This window comes from Tachyglossus aculeatus, chromosome 1 (assembly GCF_015852505.1).
Source record: "Tachyglossus aculeatus isolate mTacAcu1 chromosome 1, mTacAcu1.pri, whole genome shotgun sequence".
Lineage (NCBI taxonomy): Eukaryota > Metazoa > Chordata > Mammalia > Monotremata > Tachyglossidae > Tachyglossus > Tachyglossus aculeatus.
In genome coordinates this window covers 104552645-104578105 of record NC_052066.1, presented here as the reverse complement: position 1 = coordinate 104578105, position 25461 = coordinate 104552645, and the positions used below count along the sequence as shown (strand labels likewise).

General features: G+C 46.8%; 1 protein-coding gene across 1 annotated transcript in view; it reads right to left on the bottom strand.

Annotated features, from left to right (window-relative positions):
• DTD1 (D-aminoacyl-tRNA deacylase 1) overlaps positions 1-25461 on the bottom strand; it is a 165616-nt gene that overhangs the window by 120116 nt on the left and 20039 nt on the right. The window contains exons 2-4 of the mRNA XM_038747070.1: positions 24070-24160; positions 18216-18451; positions 3407-3507 (exon numbers count right to left, since the gene is read on the bottom strand). Of these exons, the coding sequence (XP_038602998.1) occupies positions 3407-3507; positions 18216-18451; positions 24070-24160 (428 nt within the window). The remainder of the gene's footprint in view (positions 1-3406; positions 3508-18215; positions 18452-24069; positions 24161-25461) is intronic.

Below are 25461 nucleotides of genomic sequence, written 5' to 3'. Positions count from 1 at the left end.
CTGGGTGACCTTGGGCAAGTCACTTAACTTCTCCGAGCCTCAGTTACCTCATCTGTAAAATGGGGATTAAGACTGTGAGCCCCACGTGGGACAATTTGATCACCATGTATCCCCCCAGCGCTTAGAACAGTGCTCTGCACATAGTAAGTGCTTAACAAATGCCATCAAAAAAAAAAAAAAAGAAATACGATTGAATGAATGAATTAATGAACAGGCTCACAGTCCATTCATTCATTCAGTCATATTTATTGAGCGCATACTGTGCGCAGAGCACTAAACCCAGTGCTTAGAACAGTGCTTGCCACATAGTAAGCACTTAACAAATACCAGCATTATTATTATTATTACTAAGCGCTTGAGAGAGGACAGTACATCAGAGTTGGTATGGCGACACGACCCCTGCCCGCAGTGAGCTTTCGGTCTAGAGACTGTGTTATTTTCCACGTGAAAATGGTGTCCCTGGAAGGAAACAAATCCACTGCAGCTGTTTCTCAGGAAATGGAAAATGGGAAAAGCCTTAAAGGACAGAGGGAGGATTCCAGGCTAAACTCATTTGCTGGGATAAAACCAAGCTGAGATGAACCCCGGCCAAAGATGGTTTAGAATTGTACTCCCATATTCAATCGTCGACGTATTTAGTCGACGTATTTAGTCATATATAGTGGCCCATGGAAGCTAAGATGCTTTGCCCAGACCAGGAGAGGGGAGAGGGAGAGATTAGTCAGATAATAATAATAATAATAGTATTAGTTAAGTGCTTATTACATGCCAAGCACTGTCCTAAGCCCTGGGGTAGATACAAGGTAATCAGGTGGTCCCACGTGGGGCTCCCAGTCTTCATCCCCATTTTACAGATGAGGTAACCAAGGCACAGAGAAGTTAAGCAGCTTGCCCAAAGTCACACAGCTGATAAGTGGAGGCGCCGGGATTAGAACCCATGACTTCTGAGTCCCAAGCCCGGGCTCTTTCCACTAAGCCACTCTGCTTCTCTAATAATAATACCTGTGTTTTTAAGTGATGCTTTTATTACCAAAGCGCCCTACATTATTTAGTTATTGACTCATTGATTCATTCAATCACATTCATTGAGCGGTTACTATGTGCAGAGCACTGTACTAAGCGCTTGGGAGAGTACAATATAACAATAAGCAGACACATTCCCTGTCCACGCCGAGCCTGCTCATTCATTCGTTCATTCATTCAATCATATTTATTGAGCGCTTACTGTGTGCAGAGCACTATACTAAGCGCTTGGGAGAGGACAATACAACAATATCGTGGCTCTGTAGAGAAGCAGCGTGGCTCTGTGGAAAGAGCCCGGGCTTTGGAGTCAGAGGTCGTGGGTTCAAATCCCGGCTCCGTCAATTGCCAGCTGTGTGACTTTGGGCAAATCACTTAACTTCTCTGTGCCTCAGTTCCCTCATCTGTAAAATGGGGATTAAGACTGTAAGCCCCACGTGGGACAACCTGATCACCTTGTATCCCCCCCAGCGCTTAGAACAGTGCTTTGCACATAGTAAGCGCTTAACAAATACCATTATTATTATTATTATTATTATTATTATTCCCCGCCCACAATGAGCTAAGAGTCTAGTGTGGGGGAGAAAGACACCAATACAGAAAAATAATAATAATAATAATGATGGCATTTGTTAAACACTTACTATGTGCGGAGCACTGTTCGAAGCAATATGTACAGGGGGAGACAGACATCACTATAAATAAAATATATATTTATCTATATATGTAAGTAAAAAATATAAATAAATTAGAGATTATGTATGTCAGTGCTGTGGGGCTGGGAGGGAGGGATGAATAATGATGGCATTTTTATTAAGCGCTTACTATGTGCAAAGCACTGTTCTAAGCGCTGGGGAGGTTACAAGGTGATCAGGTGGTCCCACGGGGGGCTCACGGTCTTACTCCCCATTTTCCAGATGAGGGAACTGAGGCCCAGAGAAGTGAAGTGACTTGCCCAAACTCACACAGCTGACAAGTGGCGGAGCCGGGATTTGAACCCATGACGTCTGACTCCAAAGCCCGGGCTCTTTTCCGCTGAGCCACGCTGCTTCTCTAATGAGAAGCTTATGAGCACTGACTGTGTGCGGAGCCCTGTGTTAATTTCCTGGAGAGAGGACAATATAACAGACACATTCCCTGCCCACAATGAGAACAGTGCTTAGCAAATAATAATAATAATAATAATAATAATAATAATAATAATAATAATAATAATAATAATGGCATAACAGAGAAGCAGCGTGCCTCAGTGGAAAGGGCCCGGGCTTTCGAGTCAGAGGTCATGGGTTCAAATCCCGGCTCCGCCAACTGTCAGCTGGGTGACTTTGGGCAAGTCACTTCACTTCTCTAGGCCTCAGTTAACTCATCTGTAAAATGGGGATTAAGACCGTGACCTCCCCTGTGGGACAACCTGATCACCTGGTAACCTCCCCAGCGCTTAGAACAGTGCTCTGCACATAGTAAGCGCTTAATAAATGCCATCATTATTATTATTATTAGAGCAGTGCTTTGCACATAGTAAGCGCTTAATAAATGCCATCATTATTATTATTATTAGAACAGTGCTTTGCCCATAGTAAGCGCTTAATAAATGCCATCATTATTATTATTATTAGAGCAGTGCTTTGCCCATAGTAAGCGCTTAATAAATGCCATCATTATTATTATTATTAGAATAGTGCTTTGCACATAGTAAGTGCTTAATAAATGCCATCATTATCATTATTAGAACAGTGCTTTGCCCATAGTAAGCGCTTAATAAATGCCATCATTATTATTATTATTAGAACAGTGCTTTGCACATAGTAAGTGCCTAATAAATGCCATCACTATCATTATTAGAACAGTGCTTTGCCCATAGTAAGCGTTTAATAAATGCCGCCATTATTATTATTATTAGAACAGTGCTTTGCACATAGTAAGTGCCTAATAAATGCCATCACTATCATTATTAGAACAGTGCTTTGCCCACAGTAAGCGCTTAATAAATGCCATCATTATTATTAGAGCAGTGCTTTGCACATAGTAAGTGCTTAATAAATGCCATCATTATTATTATCATTAGAACAGTGCCTTGCACATAGCAAGCGCTTAATAAATGCCATTATTATTATTACTATACTAAGCGCTGGGGAGGTTACAAGGTTGTCCCATGGTGGGGCTCACAGTCTTAATCCCCATTTTACAGACGTGGTAACTGAGGCCCTTAATAAATACCCTAATTATTATTACGAGCTTACAGTCTAGAGGCAGGGGGGAATTGCCGCTCCCCGGGTTTTCTCCGATCGTGATGGTTGTCTGCCCCCCACCCTAAAAGGAGGTGAGCTCTTCTCCCGTGGCAGCTCCCCCAGCCCCCTCCCCGACGAAGTGAAGAGGCCGACCTTACCTGCTTAGGGTCCGCGGTGGTCACCGCCGGGGATTCCAGCTCTATGGTCACCGGCCCGTCGTTCTGGATGTGCAGCTGCATGTAGGCTCCGAACCGGCCATCTGGAACACGGATCGATCGGGGTCATGAGAGGGAGGGCCAAGGACCGGGGCCCCGGGGCCCGGGCCGTCGTTCCCGCCTGGCCACGGCTCGGCCGGGGAGGAGATCATCATCATCATCATCAATCGTATTTATTGAGCGCTTACTATGTGCAGAGCACTGGACTAAGCACTTGGGAAGTACAAGTTGGCAACATACAGAGATGGTCCCTACCCAACAGTGGGCTCACAGTCTAAAAGGGGGAGACAGAGAACGAAACCAAACATACTAACAAAATAAAATAAATAGAATAGATATGGACAAACATATATACATATATACAGGTGCTGTGGGGAAGGGAAGGAGGTAAGATGGGGGATGGAGAGGGGGGCGAGGGGGAGAGGAAGGAAGGGGCTCAGTCTGGGAAGGCCTCCTGGAGGAGGTGAGCTCTCAGCAGGGCCTTGAAGGGAGGAAGGGAGCTAGCTTGGCGGATGGGCAGAGGGATTGGGGGCATTCCGGGACAGGGAGAGGACGTGGGCCGGGGGTCGATGGTGGGACAGGCGAGAACGAGGTACGGTGAGGAGGTTAGCGGCGGAGGAGCGGAGGGTGCGGGCTATTTGGGCTGGAGAAGGAGGGAAGGGAGTTGAGGTAGGAGGGGGCCAGGGGATGGACAGCCTGGAAGCCCAGGGTGAGGAGTTTCTGCCTGATGCGCAGATTGATTGGTAGCCACTGGAGAGTCGGGGTGGGCAGGTGGTGCCCGCCTCCGGGGAGAAAGGGGCGAGTGAGCCCGCCGTTGGGTAGGGACCGCCTCTCTATGTTGCCAACTTGGACTTCCCAAGCGCTTAGTACAGAGCTCTGCACACAGGAAGCGCTCATAAATATGATTGATTGATTGATTGATTGATATGGAGACGCTGTGTCCACTCCACCGGGGCGATCGCCCCCACCCAGACGTGCTCACTCCGGCTATCTGACCAGGCCGAGAGGACCCGACTGTAGCTCAAAAGGCCCCAGGATTGGGCTTTCCGGCCCGTTAGCTCCCCCCGTTCAGTCCCTGCTCTCAAAAATGAAAATTTGGCCCCCATCAGTCATTCATTCGATCGTATTTATTGAGCGCTTACTGGGTGCAGAGCACCGGGCTAAGCGCTTGGGAAGTCCAAGTTGGCAACAAATAGAGGCGGTCCCTACCCAACAGTCGGCTCACAGTCTAGGTAATAATAATGATGGCATTTATTAAGCGGGCTCGCAGTCTAGGAGGGGGAGGCAGACAACAAAACAAAACAAAACATATAAACTAAATCTCTCTTCCTCCCTTCAAGGCCCTGCTGAGAGCTCACCTCCTCCAGGAGGCCTTCCCAGACTGAGCCCCTTCCTTCCTCTCCCCCTTGACCCCCTCTCCATCCCCCCCATCTTACCTCCTTCCCTTTCCCACAGCACCTGCATATATGGATATATGTTTGTACATATTTATTACTCTATTTATTTTACTTGTACATATCTATTCTGTTTTATTTTATTTTGTTAGTATGTTTGGTTCTGTTCTCTGTCTCCCCCTTTTAGACTGTGAGCCCACTGTTGGGTAGGGACCGTCTCTATGTGTTGCCAATTTGTACTTCCCAAGCGCTTAGTACAGTGCTCTGCACATAGTAAGCGCTCAATAAATACGATTGATGATTGATGATGATGATGAATAAATATGTACAAGTAAAAGAAATAGAGTAATAAATCTGTACAAACGTATATACAAATATACAGGTGCTGTGGGGAGGGGAAGGAGGTAAGGCGGGAGGGAAGGGGAGGGGGAGGACGGGGAGAGGAAGGAGGGGGCTCAGTCAGTCCATCCATCAATGGTACTTATTGAGTGCTTACTGGGTGCACAGCGCTGTACTAAGTGCTAGGGAGAGGACAGCATAAAAGAGTTAGTAGAGACGGTACCTGCCCACAAGGAGCTTACAGTCTAGCGGACGCGAACACCAAGGAACGTGATCCTGGAAATAATAATAGCAATAATAATAATGGTGTTGATCCTGGAGATAATAATAATAACAACAATAATGGCATTTATTAAGCGCTTACTATGTGCAAAGCACTGTTCTAAGCGCCGGGGAGGTTCCAAGGTGATCAGGTTGTCCCGGGGGGTGCTCACAGTCTTCATCCCCATTTTCCAGATGAGGGAGCTGAGGCCCAGAGAAGTGAAGCGACTTGCCCAAAGTCAAACAGCTGACAAGTGGCGGAGCCGGGATTTGAACCCGTGGCCGCTGACTCCAAAGCCCGGGCTCTTTCCACTGAGCCACGCTACCAGGGGACAATTAAGTCAGTGACCTTCCTCCTTGGTCTCAGGAACGAGATGGACCGTTGGCATTTAGGCTAGTATGTTTCATCACACACACACACACACACACACACACACACACACGCACGCACGCAGCCTTCCTCGGGGAAGGATGGGACCCCCTTGTTTATCAATCAATTCTATTTATTGAACGCTTACCCCGTGCCGAGTGCTGTACGAAGCGCTTGGGGGAGTCCAATATAACAGAGTTGGTAGACACGTTCCCTGCCCACAGTGAGCTTACAGGCTAGAGGGGTTTGAGAGGGATCCGTCGGGGGGCCGGGCTGGGGATGGGGCTTCTGCTTCCGGGAGAGGAGGGCCAAGGGAAGGAGCCGGGGACCATCCTCACTCTCTCAGAGCCATTATGGACACGGTGGATCTTTGCTCCAGAACTGATTCCGCTCATTCAATCATATTTATTGAGTACTGTGTGCAGAGCACTGTACTAAGCGCTTGGGAAGTCCAAGTCGGCAACACATAGAGACGGTCCCTACCCAACAGCGGGCTCACAGTCTAGAAGGGGGAGGCAGACGACACAACAAAACATGTGGACAGGTGTCAAGTCACCAGAATAAGACAGAGTAATATGAAACCAAGTGCATCGGTGACACAGAAGGATGAGCAATCAATCAATCAATCGTATTTATTGAGCGCTTACTGTGTGCAGAGCACTGTACTAAGCGCTTGGGAAGTCCAAGTTGGCAACATATAGAGACAGTCCCTACCCAACAGTGGGCTCACAGTCTAGAAGGGGGAGGCAGACGAAACAACAGAACATGTGGACAAGTGTCAAGTCATCAGAATAAGACAGAGTAATACGAAACCAAGTGCATCAGTGACACAGAAGGATGAGCAATCAATCAATCGTATTTATTGAGCGCTTACTGCATGCAGAGCACTGTACTAAGCGCTTGGGAAGTCCAAGTCGGCAACATCTAGAGACAGTCCCTACCCAACAGCAGGCTCACAGTCTAGAAGGGGGAGACAGACGACACAACAAAACATGTGGACAGGTGTCAAGTCATCAGAATAAGACAGAGTAATATGAAACCAAGTGCATTGGTGACACAGAAGGATGAGCAATCAATCCATCAATCGTATTTACTGAGCGCTTACTGTGTGCAGAGCACTGTACTAAGCGCTTGGGAAGTCCAAGTTGGCAACATATAGAGACGGTCCCTACCCAAAAGTGGGCTCACAGTCGAGAAGAGCAGGGGTAATGAGGATTTAGTCAGGGAAGGTCTCTTGGATATGTGACTTTAGTAAGGCTTGGAAGGTCGGGACAGTGGTGGTCTCCTGGATAGGAAGGAATAGGGATTTCCGGGTCAGAGGTCAATTTGATTTCCAGGTCAACTACACGCAGGACACAGTACCCAGCCCAGGGTTTATCACCACTCGACACAGGTTCATTCATTCATTCATTCAATCGTATTTATTGAGTGCTTACTGTGTGCAGAGCACTGTACTAAGCTCTTGGGAAGTCCAAGTTGGCAACATATAGAGACGGTCCCTTCCCAACATTCATTTATTCATTCATTCGATCGTATTTATTGAGCGCTTACTGTGTGCAGAGCACTGTACTAAGCGCTTGGGAAGTCCAAGTCAGCAACATCTAGAAACGGTCCCTACCCAACAGCAGGCTCACAGTCTAGAAGGGGGAGGCAGACGACACAACAAAACATGTGGACGGGTGTCATGTCATCAGAATAAGACAGAGTAATATGAAACCCAGTGCATCGGTGACACAGAAGGATGAGCAATCAATCGTATTTATTGAGCGCTTACTGTGTGCAGAGCACTGTACTAAGCGCTTGGGAAGTCCAAGTTAGCAACATATAGAGACGGTCCCTACCCAACATTCATTCATTCATTCATTCAATCGTATTTATTGAGCGTTTACTGCGTGCAGAGCACTGTACTAAGCGCTTCGGAAGTCCAAGTTGGCAACATATAGGTCCCTACCCAACAGTGGGCTCACAGTCTAGAAGGGGGAGACAGAGAACAAAACAGAACGTATTAATAAAATAAGTAGAATAAATATGTACAAGTAAAATCAATAAATAGAGTAATAAATCCGTACAAACATATATACATATATACAGGTGCTGCGGGGAGGGGAAGGAGGTAAGGTGGGGAGGATGAGGAGGGGGAGAGGAAGGAGGGGGCTCAGTCTGGGAAGGCCTCCTGGAAGAGGTGAGCTCTCAGTAGGGCCTTGAAGGGTTGCGGGTGTCCGCTAAACTAGGAAATCGATTTGATAGTTGCTAGCTGGATGAGGAGCCTTTGGACTTTCCAGACATCGACCCCTGATCGATTGATCGGCCCTAATCAGCCTGATCAATTTAACAGAGGATGAGAGACAATAATAATAATGGTGGTGTTTGTTAAGCGCTTATCGTGTGCCAAGCACTGTTCTAAGCACTGGGGTAGATACAAGGAAATCAGGTTGTCCCACGAGCGGCTCACAGTCTTCATCCCCATTTTACAGATGAGGTAGCTGAGGCCCTGAGAAGTTAAGTGACTTGCCCAACGTCACACGGTGGACAAGTGGCAGAGCTGGGATTAGTAGGGACCGTCTCTATATGTTGCCAACTTGTACTTCCCAAGCGCTTAGTACAGTGCTCTGCACACAGTAAGCGCTCAATAAATACGATTGAATGAATGAATTAGAACCCATGACCTCTGACCCCCAAGCCTGGGCTCTTGCTGCTAGACCCCCCCATGCTGCTTCTGCCTCGATAGATACCCAGTGAGTCATCATCATCATCATCATCAATCGTATTTATTGAGCGCTTACTATGTGCAGAGCACTGTACTAAGCGCTTGGGAAGTACAAATTGGCAACATAGAGAGACAGTCCCTACCCAACAGTGGGCTCACAGTCCCACGTGGGACAGTAACGCAGTCCATCTTGATGATCTTATGTCTATTCAGCGTGGCTCAGTGGAAAGAGCCTGGGCTTTGGAGTCAGAGGTCATGGGTTCGAATTCCGGCTCCGCCACATGTCGGCTGCGTGACCTTGGGCAAGTCACTTCACTTCTCTGAGCCTCAGTTCCCTCGTCTGTAAAATGGGGATGAAGACTGTGAGCCCCACATGGGACAACCTGATCACCTTGTATTCCCCCAGGGCTTAGAACAGTGCTTTGCACAGAGTAAGCGCTTAACAAATGCCATCATTAATTAATTAATTATTCCAGTGCTTAGCAAAGTGCTTGGCACATAGTAAGTGCTTAACAAATGCCATCATTAATTAATTAATTCATTATTCCAGTGCTTAGCAATGTGCTTGGCACGTAGTAAGCGCTTAACAAATGCCATCATTAATTAATTCATTCATTATTCTAGTGCTTAGCAAAGTGCTTGGCACATAGTAAGTGCTTAACAAATGCCATCATTAATTAATTAACTCATTATTCCAGTGCTTAGCAATGTGCTTGGCACATAGTAAGCGCTTAACACATGCCATCATTAATTAATTCATTCATTATTCCAGTGCTTAGCAAAGTGCTTGGCACATAGTAAGCGCTTAACAAATGCCATCATTAATTCATTAATTCATTATTCCAGTGCTTAGCAAAGTGCTTGGCACATAGTAAGCGCTTAACAAATGCCATCATTAATTAATTCACTCATTATTCCAGTGCTTAGCAAAGTGCTTGGCACATAGTAAGTGCTTAACAAATGCCATCATTAATTAATTAATTATTCCAGTGCTTAGCAAAGTGCTTGGCACATAGTAAGCGCTTAACAAAGACCATAATTCTTATTTTTATTACTCCCGCCTTCGGAGGGAAGCAGGGACTCCCTCAATTAAATGAGGTTTCTATATATGTCCCACATTCAGAACCCTCCAAAAGACAGACTGGATCTTTAGGAGCAAGATTTTGTTCTCCTGGAAGCCTTAATTCTTGTACAAAACTGAGACAAGCAACCAGCAGAAGTAAGGGAGAAAGGAAAGAACATTCCCGTTTCCCATTCGGATTTAAAGAGACGGTCAAATGAGGAGAGTATGCGCAAGAAACATACCTACCTACACAAATAATAATAATAATAATGGCATTTGTTAAGCACTTACTATGTGCAAAGCACTGTTCTAAGCGCTGGGGAGGATACAACGTGATCAGGTTGTCCCACATGGGGCTCAGAGTCTTCATCCCCATTTTCCAGATGAGGGAACTGAGGCCCAGAGAAGTGAAGTGACTTGCCCAAAGTCTCACAGCTGACAGTTGGCGGAAGCAGGATTTGAACCCATGACCTCTGACTCCAAAGCCCGGGCTCTTTCCACTGAGCCGCGCTGCTGCTCTGTCAATGTCACTTATTCAGAGATACCCGCAAACATACCCACCTAAGGAGGGGCAGGGTCACCATCATCATCATCAATCGTATTTATTGTGCGCTTACCGTGTGCAGAGCACTGTACTAAACGCTTGGGAAATACAAGTTGGCAACATATAGAGGCAGTCCCTACCCAACAGTGGGCTGGTCACAAAAACACAAGCTAAATATAAGAATGTGTTTAAATGCTTAACAAAATACTACTTTTATTTTTAAAAAGTTAGGCCACCTCGGAGACTTGAAACCCCAAATCCTCCAGTTCCCACTGACTCAGTGACTCATAAAACCAGGTCCGTACATTATGCAGCAATTTTCCAACAACGCAACTAGAGGGTTAAAATGAAGGTCTACTGAAAAAAGAAAACCCAACTGAAAAGTCAACAAATCATAAAAATAAAATACTAACCGCTCGCAAAAAAAAAATGACCCTGTTCTACCTGCAACTGCTGCTTCTCTCTGGATTTAGAAACTTGCGGGAGGGCAAGGCCTGAAAGAGACCCCGTGGAGGGAATGGCGTCATAGAGGACGAAAAAGCCAGCAGGCTCCAAGTTTTTTCCCTCATTCCTCCAACTCTCGGCCACCCGTGACAAATCGGACCCCACAGGGATCACGCGGGCAACTTTTGAATATAATAATAATAATAATTATGGCATTTATTAAGCGCTTACTACGTGCAAAGCACTGTTCTAAGCACTGGGGAGGTTACAAGGCGATCAGGTTGTCCCATGGCAGGCTCACAGTCTTCATCCCCGTTTGACAGATGAGGGAACTGAGGCTCAGAGAAGTTAAGTGATTTGCCCAAGGCCACACAGCAGATGTGGCAGAGTCGGGATTCGAACCCGTGACCTCTGACTCCAAAGCCCGGGCTCTTTCCACTGAGCCACGCTGTTTCTCCACTGGCAGCCTCCAATTTGTTGGGTATGGGTGACAGTTGAATGCTTTCCTCTGACTATTGCGGGGACGCGGAGCGGAGGCCTGTTTTAGCCCCTCTATCCTTGCTCCTTCCGGCTGCTTTAAGGACGTGTGACATCTGCCGGACCGAGATTTTCTTCCCGAACGTAAGGCTCACGAGGCCGGAAGGGACCGCAAACCCCTCGGAGCCTGGTTTCCCAAGGAGGTCAAAAGTATAACGATAATGAAACAATTATGGTACTTGTTAAGCATTTGCTACGTGCTCATCTCGGGGGTAGATATGAGTTAAATCAGGTTACACACAGTCCCTGTCCCACACGGGGCTCCCAGTCCAAGTAGGAGGGAGTGGGATATAATCCCCATTTTACAGATGGAGTCACTGAGGCACCGAGCAACCAAGTGACTTGCCCAAGATCCCGCAGCAATCAATCAATCAATCAATCGTATTTATTGAGCGCTTACTGTGTGCAGAGCACTGGACTAAGCGCTTGGGAAGTACAAGTTGGCAACATATAGAGATAGTCCCTACCCAACAGTGGGCAGCAGACAAGTGGCGGAGCCGGGTTTAGAACCGAGGTCTTTCTGATTCCCAGGCCCCTGCTCTAATAATAAATAATAATGATGGTACTTGTTGAGCGCTTACTATGTGCAAAGCACTGTCCCATATGGGACAGGGACTGTTGCTTGTAATAATAATAATGATGATGATGGCATTTATTAAGTGCTTACTATGTGCAAAGCACTTTTCTAAGCGCTGGGGAGGTTACAAGGCGATCAGGTTGTCCCATGGGGGGCTCACAGTCTTCATCCCCATTTTACAGATGAGGGAACTGAGGCCCAGAGATGTGAAGTGACTTGCCCAAAGTCACACAACTGACAATTAGGATTTGAACCCGTGACCTCTGACTGCAAAGCCCGGGCTCTTTCCACTGAGCTACGCTGCTTGTTCTTTTTATTTATTTATTTATTTATCTATCTATTTATTTTATTTTGTTAATATGCTTGGTCTTGTTCTCTGTCTCCCGGTTCTAGACTGTGAGCCCGCTTGTTGGGTAGGGACCGTCTCTATATGTTGCCAACTTGTACTTCCCAAGCGCTTAGTACAGGGCTCTGCACACAGTAAGCGCTCAATAAATACGATTGACTGATTGATTGATTGACCTCTGACTCCAAAGCCCGGGCTCTTCCCACTGAGCTACGCTGCTTGTTCCTTTTATTTATTTATTTATTTATCTATTTATTTTATTTTGTTAATATGTTTGGTTTTTTTCTCTGTCTCCCCCTTCTAGACTGTGAGTCCACTGTTGGGTAGGGACCGTCTCTATCTGTTGCCAACTTGTACTTCCCAAGCGCTTAGTACAGGGCTCTGCACACAGTAAGCGCTCAATAAATACAATTGATTGATTGATTGATTGATTGATTGTTCTCTCTGAGGTCCCTCCTCTCACCTGTAGCAGAAGCCGGGAGGGTAAATTTCCTGAGGGGCTTTGCCTCATCCCTCTCTGTCCCCCAACAGCAGCACAAGGGTCTGGTGGCCCCGGATGGAGGAGAGGCTGAAAGGGTCAAACCACCTGCTCTCCCAGTTCTTCTGGACTGCAATCCGGAGAAGCAGCGTGCCTCAGTGGAAAGAGCCCGGGCTTTGGAGTCAGAGGTCATGGGTTCAAATCCCAACTGTCAGCTGTGTGACTTTGGGCAAGTCACTTCACTTCTCTGGGCCTCAGTTCCCTCATCCGGAAAATGGGGATTAAGATTGTGAGCCGCCCGTGGGACAACCTGATCACCTTGTATCCCCCCAACGCTTAGAACAGTGCACATAGAAAGCGCTTAACAAATACCATCATCACCATCAATCTCCTTGTGGGCAAGGAATGTGTCTACCGACTCTGTCACATCGTATTCTTCCCAGGGATTCTGCACGCTGTAAGTGCTCAATAAATACCACTGATCGGCGGATTGATTTTTCATTCCCTAAACGGCCTCCTCCCCAGAACCTGCCTGGGGCAACATTGAATCTCAGAATCTAAACAGGGAAGCAGCGTGGCTTAGTGGAAAGAGCCCGGGCTTGGGAGTCAGAGGTCGTGGGTTCTAATCCCGACTCTGCCACTTATCAGCTGGGTGACTTTGGGCAAGTCACTTCATTTCTCTGGGCCCCAGGAACCTCATCTGTAAAATGGGGATTAAGACTGTGAGCCCCACGTGGGACAACCTGATTACCCTGTAACCTCCCCAGTGCTTAGAACAGTGCTTGGCGTATAGTAAATGCTGAACAAATACTATTGTTATTATTACTATTATCATCATCATTATTATTATTATTATTATTATTAAAACTCCCCAAGTTCAATTTGGGGAGGACAGGGTACCCTGCTTTAACACACATTCCATTATATTCATTCATTCATTCAATCGCATTTATTGAGCACTTACTGTGTGCAGAGCACTGTACTATATAAGTCTCACTATACTAAATGATAATTCTTCTAAAAAGTTTCTTGAATATATGTACATATGCGTGTATACATATATATATATATATATATATATATTCAGGAAGGGCTTGGTCTGACAAAACAATCAGATCCCAAATCTGTCTTGAGTCAAAAGTCTGTAAACCGAAACCGTTTTTTGGTTTTCAGAAAATGAATTTTCCTTCATCCAAAGTCAAATGGATTGCCTACTTGTACTTCCCAAGCGCTTAGTACAGTGCTCTGCACATAGTAAGTGCTCAATAAATATGATGGAATTAATGAATGACTAGATCATGAATGAATGAATGAATGAATGAATGAATGAATAGAGAAGCAGCGTGGCTAAGTGGAAAGAGCCCAGGCTTTGGAGTCAGAGGTCATGGGTTCAAATCCCGGCTCTGCCAATTGTCAGCTGTGTGACTCTGGGCAACTCACTTCACTTCTCTGGGCCTCAGTTCCCTCATCTGTAAAATGGGGATGAAGACTCTGAGCCCCCCGTGGGACAACCTGATCACCTCATAACCTCCCCAGAGCTTAGAAAAGTGCTTTGCACATAGTAAGCGCTTAATAAATGCCATCATTATTATCATTATTATTGCAAGCAACAGTCCCTGTCCCACATGGGGCTCACAGTCTCAATCCCCATTTTACAGATGAGGCACCTGAGGCACGGAGAAGTAAAGTGACTTGCCCAAGGTCACACAGAAAACAAGGGGCACAACTCATGACTTTCTGATTCCCAGACCCAGGCTCTATCCACTACGCCATGCTGCTTCTCGCTGTTCTCATTATTCTCACACCTTCTGTTGTACTGTACCCGCCCAGGCGCTTAACACAGTGCTCTGCACACAGTAAGCACTCAATCAATACAACGGCCTGACTGACTGACAGCAGCCTGGCCCGGGACTCCAGTCAGAGCACGGACCCTCCACCTCAATAACAATAATAATGATGGTGTTTGTTAAACGCTTACTACGTGCCAGGCACTGTACTGAGCGCAGTTTCAGGAGGGCTGAGCACTGTTCGAGCACTTGGGAAAGTAAAGCAGAGGGAAGGCATGATCCCTACCCAAGGAGTAAGTCCCCTTGGAGAGCTAAAGATCTCTTCAGGCTGTCCATCACCTCGCCCCCTCCCACCTCACCTCCCTTCTCTCCTTCTCCAGCCCAGCCCGCACCCTCCGCTCATCCGCTGCCGCTAACCTCCTCACTGTGCCTCGTTCTCGCCCGTCCCGCCGTCGACCCCCGGCCCTCGTCCTCCCCCTGGCCCGGAATGCCCTCCCTCCGCACATCCGCCAAGCTAGCTCTCTTCCTCCCTTCAAAGCCCTACTGACAGCTCACCTCCTCCAAGAAGCCTTCCCAGACTGAGCCCCCTTTTTCCTCTCCTCCTCTCCCTCCCCTCCACCCTACCTCCTTCCCCTCCCCACAGCACCTGTATATAAGTTTCAGTGGAAAGAGCCCGGGCTTTGGAGTCAGAGATCATGGGTTCAAACACCGGCTCTGCCACTTGTCAGCTGTGTGACTTTGGGCGAGTCACTTCACTTCTCTAGGCCTCAGTTACCTCAACTGTAAAATAGGGATTAAGACTGTGAGCCCCCCGTGGGACAACCTGATCACCTTGCAACCTTCCCAGTGCTTAGAACAGTGCTTTGCACATAATAGTGATAATAATAATAATAATAATGGCATTTATTAAGCACTTACTATGTGCAAAGCACTGTTCTAGGCGCTGGGGAATTTACAAGGTGATCAGGTTGCCCCACGTGGGGCTCACAGTCTTAATCCCCACTTTACAGAGGAGGTAACTGAGGCCCGGAGAAATGAAGTGACTTGCCCAAAGTCACACAGCTGACCAGTGGCACAGCTGAGATTTGAACCGATGACCTCTGACTTCAAAGCCCGGGCTCTTTCCGCTGAGCCACACTGCTTCCCTACTTCCCAAGAGCTTAGTACAGTGCTCTGCACACAGTAAGCACTCGATAAACACGACGGAATGAATGAACGAATGAATGAAGCACTGTTTGAAGTGCTGGGGGGTTGGTAAGCGCTTAATAAATGCCATTATTATTATTATTACAGTTTTATTACTCTATTTATTTTACTTGTACATATTTACTATTCTATTTATTTTGTTAACGATGAGCATCTAGCTTTACTTCTATTTATTCTGATAACTTGACACCTGTCCACATGTTTTGTTTTGTTCTCCGTCTCCCCCTTCTAGACTGGGAGCCCGTTGTTGGGTAGGGCCCGTCTCTATATGCTGACAACTTGTACTTCCCAAGCACTTAGTACAGTGCTCTGCACACAGTAAGCGCTCAATAAATACGATTGAATGAATCCCCATAAGCAGCAGGAGATCCCCAGGACAAGAAGAGAGGCTGCACAAGAACCTGAAAGGGTTGGGAGCCCCCGCAAAATAGTTTAGTGGGACCCCGTCCCCAGACCCCGGAGGTGGGGTGGAGTGGGAGGAAGCAGTCCCACGTGATGATTTCAATCAATTTTACTTATTGAGCGCTTACTGTGTGTGGAGCACCGTCCCAAGCGCTTGGGAGAGCACAATATTGATAGACATGTTCCCTGCCCACAACGGACTTAGAGTCAAGAGGACTTAAGGGAAAGGACACTGCTCTCGTTCTTTTAAATAAGAACATGCCTAAGGAAAGGAGGGACTATACCCCTGAACTAAACGGCAGGGAAATAATAATAATAATAATATGGAATTTATTAAGCGCTTACTGTGTTCAAAGCACTGTTCTAAGCGCTGGGGAGGTTACAAGGAGATCAGGTTGTCCCACGGGGGGGGGGGGCTCACAGTTTTAACCCCCATTTTACAGATGAGGTCACTGAGGCCCAGAGAAGTGAAGTGACTTGCCCCAAGTCACACAGCTGACAGTTGGCGGAGCTGGGATTTGAACCCATGACCTCTGACTCCAAAGCCCGGGCTCTTTCCACTGAGCCACGCTGCTTCTCTAAAGTAATCCCACACATGCAATAAATCCCAAAGCTTTCCCAGGAAAAAAAAAACAACCTTGGTTAGCGAGGTCTATCAGGGCTGAAAATGATTGACAGCAAAACTAGACTGTGAGCCCACTGTTGGGTAGGGACTGTCTCTGTATGTTGCCAACTTGTACTTCCCAAGCGCTTAGTACAGTGCTCTGCACACAGTAAGCGCTCAATAAATATGATTGACTGATTGATTGATAGAGAGGCAGCCTGGCTTAGTGGAGAGCGCACAGGCCTGGGCGTCAGAAGGTCATGGGTTCTAACCCCGGCTCGGCCACGTGTCTGCTGCGTGACCTTGAGCAAGTCACTTCACTTCTCTCGGCCTCAGTTACCTCACCTGCAAAATGGGGATTAAGAGTGCGAGCCCAGTGTGGGACGGGGACTGTGTCCAACCTGACTGGCTTGTATCTATCCTAGCGCTTAAAACAGTGCTAAACAAGTTCCATAAATAATTAGAAGCAGCGTGGCCCAGTGGAAAGAGCCCGGGCTCTGGAGTCAGAGGTCATGGGTTCAAATCCCGGCTCTGCCACTTGTCAGCTGTGTGACTTTGGGCAAGTCACTTCACTTCTCTGCGCCTCAGTTACCTCATCTGTAAAATGGGGATTAAAACTGTGAGCCCCCCTTGGGACAATCTGATCACCTTGTAACCTCCCCAGCGCTTAGAACAGTGCTTTGCACATAGTAAGCGCTTAATAAATGCTATTATTATTATTATTATTATAATTACTATTATTACTATTATTCTTACCCAAAGCAATTCAAGGGAGGAGAAAAGCCTGAACAGCTCCTCAGTAAAACTCCCCTTCTTGCAAACACCGACTTGTAGCCATTAACAATCAGTGGCATTTAATAAGCGCTTCTGTGTGCACAGCGCTACAGTAAGCACTTGGGAGAGTACAATACAACAGAGTTGGTAGGTACGTTTTGTTCTCTGTCTCCCCCTTTTAGACTGTGAGCCCACTGTTGGGTAGGGACTGTCTCTATATGTTGCCAATTTGTACTTCCCAAGTGCTTAGTACAGTGCTCTGCACATAGTAAGCGCTCAATAAATACGACTGATGATGATGATGATGATGCCCGAGACAAGCTCACAGTCTAGAGGCGGGGACAGGCACTGATAGAAATGATTTACAAGTATGGACAGTCATTCATTCATTCAATCGTATTTATTGAGCGCTTACTATGTGCAGAGCACTGTACTAAGCGCTTGGGAAGCCATGAGCGCTGTGGGGCTGCGATCTTGGAAAACTCTACATCCTGCGGCTTGCTGGTTTTCGAAATAACTGAGTCAGTGGGAAAAGTGGGTGGATTAAGGTCTTGAGCTTCAATACCGTGAAATCAGCCCGGCTGGGGGAAACTCAACATTAAACCACCTCTCCGCCCGCTCGAAGCGTGGTCTTCACGGGGCATCCTTCTGGGCTATTAAGAAACCTCCAGACCCACATGCTGTATCATCATCAATCGTATTTATTGAGTGCTTACTGTGTGCAGAGCACTGTACTGAGCGCTTGGGAAGTACAATGGTTCGTAACTGCGATTCTCTAAAGAACGAACACACGGATGCCAGGAGAGCCCCGGCGGCATTTGTTCGTAACAATGCGCGGGGGAAAGAAACCCAAGATTTCCAAGGGGGCTGCAGTTACCGGATCGTCTCCACCCGCGCCGAAACGGGCCCTTTGACGCACCTTTGATGAGCTCCGGTTTGTAGGCCTTCCGAAGCTGCTCCAAAAAGTTGCCGTAGAAAGCCTTGGCTTGCTCGCTGGGCATGGCCATGTGATAGTCCGGCTTGTTCCCTTTCAGGATGCACTGGAGAGTGAACTGGCTGACGCACAGAACCTCGTACTCTTTGTCCATCACGCTTTTCGACCAGGGCTTCCCGCTCTCGTCCTCAAACACCCGCAGGTTTAAAATCTTCCGAACCCTGCAGGGAGGAGAAAAATCACGGATATCACCCCCTGGGACGGCGCGCCTGGAAAGAGAGCGTCGGAAAGTCAAATCAGTGGTATATACTGAGCGCTTACTGCGTGCAGAGCCCTGTTGGGTAGGGACCGTCCCTGTAGGTTGCCGATTTGTAATAATAATAATGATGGCATTTACGGAGCGCTTACTATGTGCAGAGCACTGTTCTAAGCATTGGGGAGGTTACAAGGTGATCAGGTTGTCCCACGGGGGGCTCACAGTCTTCATCCCCATTTTACAGATGAGGTAACTGAGGCACGGAGAAGTGAAGTGACTCGCCCCAAGTCACACGGCTGACAATTGGCGGAGCCGGGATTTGAACCCGTGACCTCTGAGTCCAAAGCCCGGGCTCTTTTCACTGAGCCACGCTGCTTCTCTGTACTTCTTGTACTTCCGAAGAGCTTAGTACAGTGCTCTGCACACAGTGAGTGCTCAATAAATACGACTGAATGAACGAATGTACTAAGCACTTGGGAGAGTACAATATAATAATATTATTATTCCATTCATTTTATGAATGATGTGTATATATCTATATATAGATATATCTTCCTCTCCCTCTCCCCCTTCCTCTCCCCCTCCTCCCCCTCTCCATCTCCCCCGCCTTACCTCCTTCCCCTCCCCACAGCACCTGTACATATGAATATATGTTTGTACTGATTTATTACTCTATTTATTTTATTTGTACATATTTATTCTATTTATTTTATCTTGTTAATATGTTTTGTTCTGTTGTCTGTCTCCCCCTTCTAGACCGTGAGCCCGCTGTTGGGTAGGGACCATCTCTATATGTTGCCAACTTGGACTTCCCAAGCGCTTAGTCCAGTGCTCTGCACACAGTAAGCGCTCAATAAATACGCTTGAATGAATGAATGAGTGAATAAGATAACAGACATGTTCCCTGCCCAAGACGAGCTCACTGTCTTGAGGGGGAGACGGACGTTAATAGAAATAAATGAATCGCAGATGTGTACATAAGTGTCGTGGGGTTGGGTGGAGGATGAATAAAGGGAGCAAGCCAGGGCGGCGCAGAAGGGTAGAAGGGAGCGGAAGAAGAGGAAAAGGGCCTGGAGTCATGGGTTCGAATCCCAGCTCCGCCACTTGTCAGCTCTGTGACCTCGGGCAAGCCACTTAGCTTCTCTGTGCCCCAGTTCCCTCATCTGTAAAATGGGGATGAAGACTGGGAGCACCATGTGGGACAACCTGATCACCTTGTACCCCCCCCGCCCCGGCAATTAGAACAGTGCTTCGCCCATAGCAAGCGCTTAACAAATGCCATCATTTCCTCCCTTCCTTCCTCTCCCCCTCGTCCCCCTCTCCATCCCCCCCATCTTACCTCCTTCCCTTCCCCACAGCACCTGTATATATGTATATATGTTTGTACATATTTATTACTCTATTTATTTATTTATTTATTTTACTTGTACATATCTATCCTATTTATTTTATTTTGTTAGTATGTTTGGTTCTGTTCTCTGTCTCCCCCTTTTAGACTGTGAGCCCACTGTTGGGTAGGGACCGTCTCTATATGTTGCCAATTTGTACTTCCCAAGCGTTTAGTACAGTGCTCTGCACATAGTAAGCGCTCAATAAATACGATTGATGATGATCATCATCATCATGGAAGGCCTCTTGGAGCAGATGTGACTTCAGTTGGATTTTGAAGGAGGGGAGAGTAATGGTCAGTCGGACCTGAGGAGGGAGGGCACCCCGGGCCGGAGGTAGGATGTGGGCGAGAGGTCGGCGGTGAGGTGGAGTTTAAGGTAAAGTGAGAGAGTTATCAGTAGAGAAGCAAAATGTGCAGCCGGGTTGAAGTAGGAGAGGAGCAAGTTGTGGTAAGAGGGAGCTTTCCTTCCAATAATTTTTCTTCCAATGACCGGTACTCTTCCAATGAGCAATAATAATAATAATAATAGTATTTGTTAAGCGCTTACTATGTGCAAAGCACTGTTCTAAGCCCCGGGGGGATACAAGGTGATCAGGTTGCCCCACGTGGGGCTCACACTCTAAATCCCCATTTTACAGATGAGGAAACTGAGTCCCAGAGAAGTGAAGTGACTTGCCCAAAGTCACACAGCTGACAAAGTCACACCCATGACCTCTGACTCCAAAGCCCGGGCTCTTTCCGCTGAGCCACGCTGCTTCACAAAAAGGAGATTTTCCCCAGTCAAGCGTTCACCTTCCCGCACCCATGGGACAATCCTTGCTCTCCCTCCATCCCCTTCCCTTTATTTCCCAATAAATCAAGGTATTTATTGTGCATTACTATGTGCAGAGCACTATACTAAGCACTTAGGAGAGTAGAGTAGATAGACGCCTTCCCTGCCCAGAAGGAATCCACAGTCTAGAGGGGGAGGCATATGTACAGATAAATTAAGTACAGAAAAGATAACAGATATGTCATCAATACTCCTTATCGGCTCATAAATATAATAATAATAATAATAATGGCATTTATTAAACGCTTACTATGTGCAAAGCACTGTTCTAAGCGCTGGGGAGGGTACAAGGTGATCAGGTTGTCCCACGGGGGGCTCACGGTCTTAACCCACATTTTACAGATGAGGTCACTGAGGCCCAGAGAAGTGAGGTGACTTGCCCAAGGTCACATAGCTGACGATTGGCGGAGCCGGGATCTGAACCCAGCGTTCAGTGGAAAGAGCCCGGGCTCTGGAGTCAGAGGTCATGGGTTCAAATCCCGGCTCCGCCACTTGTCAGCTGTGTGACTGTGGGCAAGTCACTTCACTTCTCTGGGCCTCAGTGACCTCATCTGGAAAATGGGGATGAAGACTGTGAGCCCCCCGTGGGACAACCTGATCACCTTGTAACCTCCCCAGTGCTTAGAACAGTGCTTGGCACTTTCATTCGTTCATTCAATCGTATTTATTGAGCGCTTACTGTGTGCAGAGCACTGTACTAAGCGCTTGGGAAGTACAAGTTGGCAGCATATAGCGACGGTCCCTACCCAACAACGGGCTCACAGTCCAGAAGATAGTAAGTGCTTAATAAATGCCATTACTATTATTATTATTATTATAAACTCTGACTCCAAAGCCCGTGCTCTTTCCAGTGCACCACACTGCTTCTCAGCCATGCTGTTTTCTATTTATTATTTATTGGGGTTTAAATAGGACTGTAAGCTCCTCTGGGCAGAGACCGTGGCTACCAACTCTATTACGTTGAACCCTCCAAATGCTTAATTTCGTGCTCTGCACGTAGTAAGTGCTCGATAAATATCACTGACTGACTGATTATTCTATTTATTTTGTTAGTATGTTTGGTTTTGTTCTCTGTCTCCCCCTTTTAGACTGTGAGCCCACTGTTGGGTAGGGACTGTCTCTATATGTTGCCAACTTGTACTTCCCAAGTGTTTAGTACAGTGCTCTGCACACAGTAAGCGCTCAATCAATACGATTGATTGATTGATTAAACAGAACTGACTGGAAGCATTTTATAAGATCTCGGATCTGCTACCACTCGGAGGGAAGAGCGAAGCCTCCTTTTCGTTAAGAGGAGAAGCAACCGGGCAACACACTTCGAGCTGGGGGGGAAAGCGCTTAGTACAGTGCTTTGCACACAGTAAGCGCTCAATAATTACAACTGTACGAAAAGAGGGATTGGCTATCATTTGTCTTGTCCCCTGGTTCAGCTGCGTTATGAAGACAGCGTCGGGCTGCAATGGTGCGATTATGACCAACTCGCCATCCTACCGGGTCCAATCTCAAGAAGAGACAGCACAGACCAGCGTCAAAGAAGAAAATTTGGATGCATCTAGCGCTGGTTGTTGCTTTTTAAAGGTATTTGTTAAGTGTTTACTCTGTGCGAGACAATGGACTAAGCACTGGGGTAGACACAAGCTAATTTAATTGCGTAGATACAAGCTGGGCCTGAGAACTCTGTGTCATCTTCGGCAAGTCACTCCGAATGTAAGCTCACTGGGCGGCAGGGAATGTGTCTATTAAATTCCTTTCTATTAAACTCTCCGAAGAGTTCATTCATTCATTCATTCGATCGGTGTGAAGAGCACTGCACTAAGCGCTTGGGAAGGACAAGTTGGCAACATATAGAGACGGCCCCTACCCAACAGCGGGCTCACAGGGAACGTGTCTGTTGACTGTTGTATCATACTCTCCCGAGAGAGTACTAAAATTAATAGTATTATTTTATTTATTTTATTAATGATGTGTATGTATCTATAATTCTATTTATCTGTTTTGATGCTATTGATGCCTGTCTACTTGTTGGGTTTTGTTGTCTGTCTCCTCCCTTTCTAGACCGTGAGCCTGTTGTTCGGGAGGGACCGTCTCTGTTGCTGAACTGTACTTTCCAAGCGCTTAGTACAGTGCTCTGCACACAGTAAGCGCTCAATAAATACGACTGAATGGAAGAGCTTATGACTGTGCTCGGCACACAGTAAGCACGCAATACGACTGAATGAATGAACGCTCTACACATAATAAGCACTCGATAGATACCATCGATTGATTGAGAGAGTGAATCTCACAGTCCCCACAGTCAAAGAGAGAGAAGCTCATCACCTGAGGTGGTGGACAGGAATTCATTCAATCGTATTTATTGAGCGCTTACTGGGTGCAGAGCACTGTACTAAGCGCTTGGGAAGTACAAGTCGGCAACAGATAGAGACGATCCCTACCCACCAACGGGCTCACAGTCTATCAATCAATCAATAACAGTAACAATAACAATAGTCTAGAATAACAAGTCGAAGTGGTTCTGACCCTTTTAGAAACACTCACATGCCAAGGAAGTGGCACGGTCAGTTCGTTCAATCATTCATTTAATTGTATTTATTGAGCGCTTATTGTGCTCCTCCTCGTCCCCCTTGTCCCCCTCTCCATCCCCCCATCTTACCTCCTTCCCTTCCCCACAGCACCTGTATATGTGTATATATATATATGTACATATTTATTACTCTATTTATTTATTTATTTTACTTGTACATATCTATTCTATTTATTTTATTTTGTTAGTATGTTTGGTTTTGTTCTCCGTCTCCCCCTTTTAGACTGTGAGCCCACTGTTGGGTAGGGACTGTCTCTATATCATCATCATCATCATCAATCGTATTTATTGAGCGCTATATGTTGCCAACTTGTACTTCCCAAGCGCTTAGTCCAGTGCTCTGCACACAGTAAGCACTCAATAAATACGATTGATTGATTGATTGTGTGCAGAGCACTGTACTAGGCGTTTGGGAGAGTACAACACAACAATAAACGGACACATTCCCTGTTCACAACAGGCTTACAGCCTAAAGGGGGGGAGAGAGGCATCAGTACAAATAAATAAATTACAGATATGTACAGAAGTGCTGCGGGGCTGGGAGGGGCGAAGAGTGAAGGGAGCAAGTCAGGGCGATGCAGAAGGGAGTGGGAGAAGGGGAAAGGGAGGGTTTAGTCAGGGAAGGCCTCTTGGAGGAAGCGTGCCTTCAATAAGGCTTCGAACGGGGGGAGAATAATTGTCGGAGTTTTTGTTGGATGCGGAGGTGGATGGGCGACCGCTGGAGTTTACATCTCATGCTGACTATGGGTCGGTCATTCCGGCCACCGCGTAACTCACATGTGCTCCAGCTCTTTCTGTGTATCCTCCAGAGAAATTCCCAGCAACACACAGATGCCCCGTCCAATGGAACTTACTTGCTCCTCGCCAACTTTTAAAGAAACAAAGAAGGAGAGATTAAATCGCAAAAAATGGAAGCACCGAACGGCTTTACGGATCGATGACAGGTTCAGATCCGGCGGAGTGTTTGAATGCCCCCGGATTTTCAGGCCTACCCATGGTATAGCAAAATATCATCAGCCAAAGATCATTAATTTTCATAATAATGACGATGATGATCATGGAAGTTATTAAACACGTACTATGTTCTAAGCGCCGGGGTAGAGACAAGATAATACTTATTCTATTTATTTTACTTGGTTTATATGTTTTGTTTTGTTGTCTGTCTCCTGGTTCTAGACTGTGAGCCCACTGTTGGGTAGGGACCGTCTCTATACGTTGCCAACTTGCACTTCCCAAGCCCTTAGTACAGTGCTCTGCACACAGTAAGCGCTTAATAAATACGACTGAATGAATGAATGAATGAATGAATAATAGGATTGGATACAGTCTCCATCCCACAGAGGGCTCAAAATCTAAGAGGGAGGAACAGCAGTAGCTTATTCTTTCAATCGTATTTACTGAGTGCTTACTGTGTGCAGAGCACTGTACTAAGCGCTTGGGAAGTACAAGTCGGCAACATCGTGGCTCAGTAGGAAAGAGCCCAAACTTTGGAGTCAAAGGTCATGGGTTCAAATCCCGGCTCCACCAATTGTCAGCTGTGTGACTTGGGGCAAGTCGCTTCACTTCTCTGTGCCTCAGTTACCTCATCTGTAAAATGGGGACTGAGACTGTGAGCCCCATGAGGGATGACCTGATAATCTTGTAGCCTCCCCAGCGCTTAGAACAGTGCTTTGCACATAGTAAGCGCTTAATAAATGCCATTATTATTATTATTATCTACAGACGGTCCCTACCCACAACGGGCTCACAGTCTGGAAGCGGGAGACAGACGACAAAACAGAACATGTAGACAGAGATGAACTACCATGAAGCAGAGTGGCCTAGTGGGATGAAAAGGGATCCGGGAATCAAAGGATCTGAATTCTAATCCAGCCTTCACTACCTGTCTGCTGCGGGACCCTGGGCAAGTCACTTAACTTCTCTGTGCCTCATTCGTAAAACGGGGAGCCCCTGTGGGACAGGGACTGCATCCAACCTGATTAGCTTGTATCTAGCCCAGAGTTCAGAACTGCGCCTGGCACACAGCACATAAAAAATACCATAAAAAAAAAATTCCACCACGTCAAACAGAATCTCCTCACCATCAGCTTTAAGGCACTCAGTCAACTCTCTCCCGGCTACCTAACCTCACTAGATTCCCTCTACGCCTGGCTCGCTTTGCTCCTCATC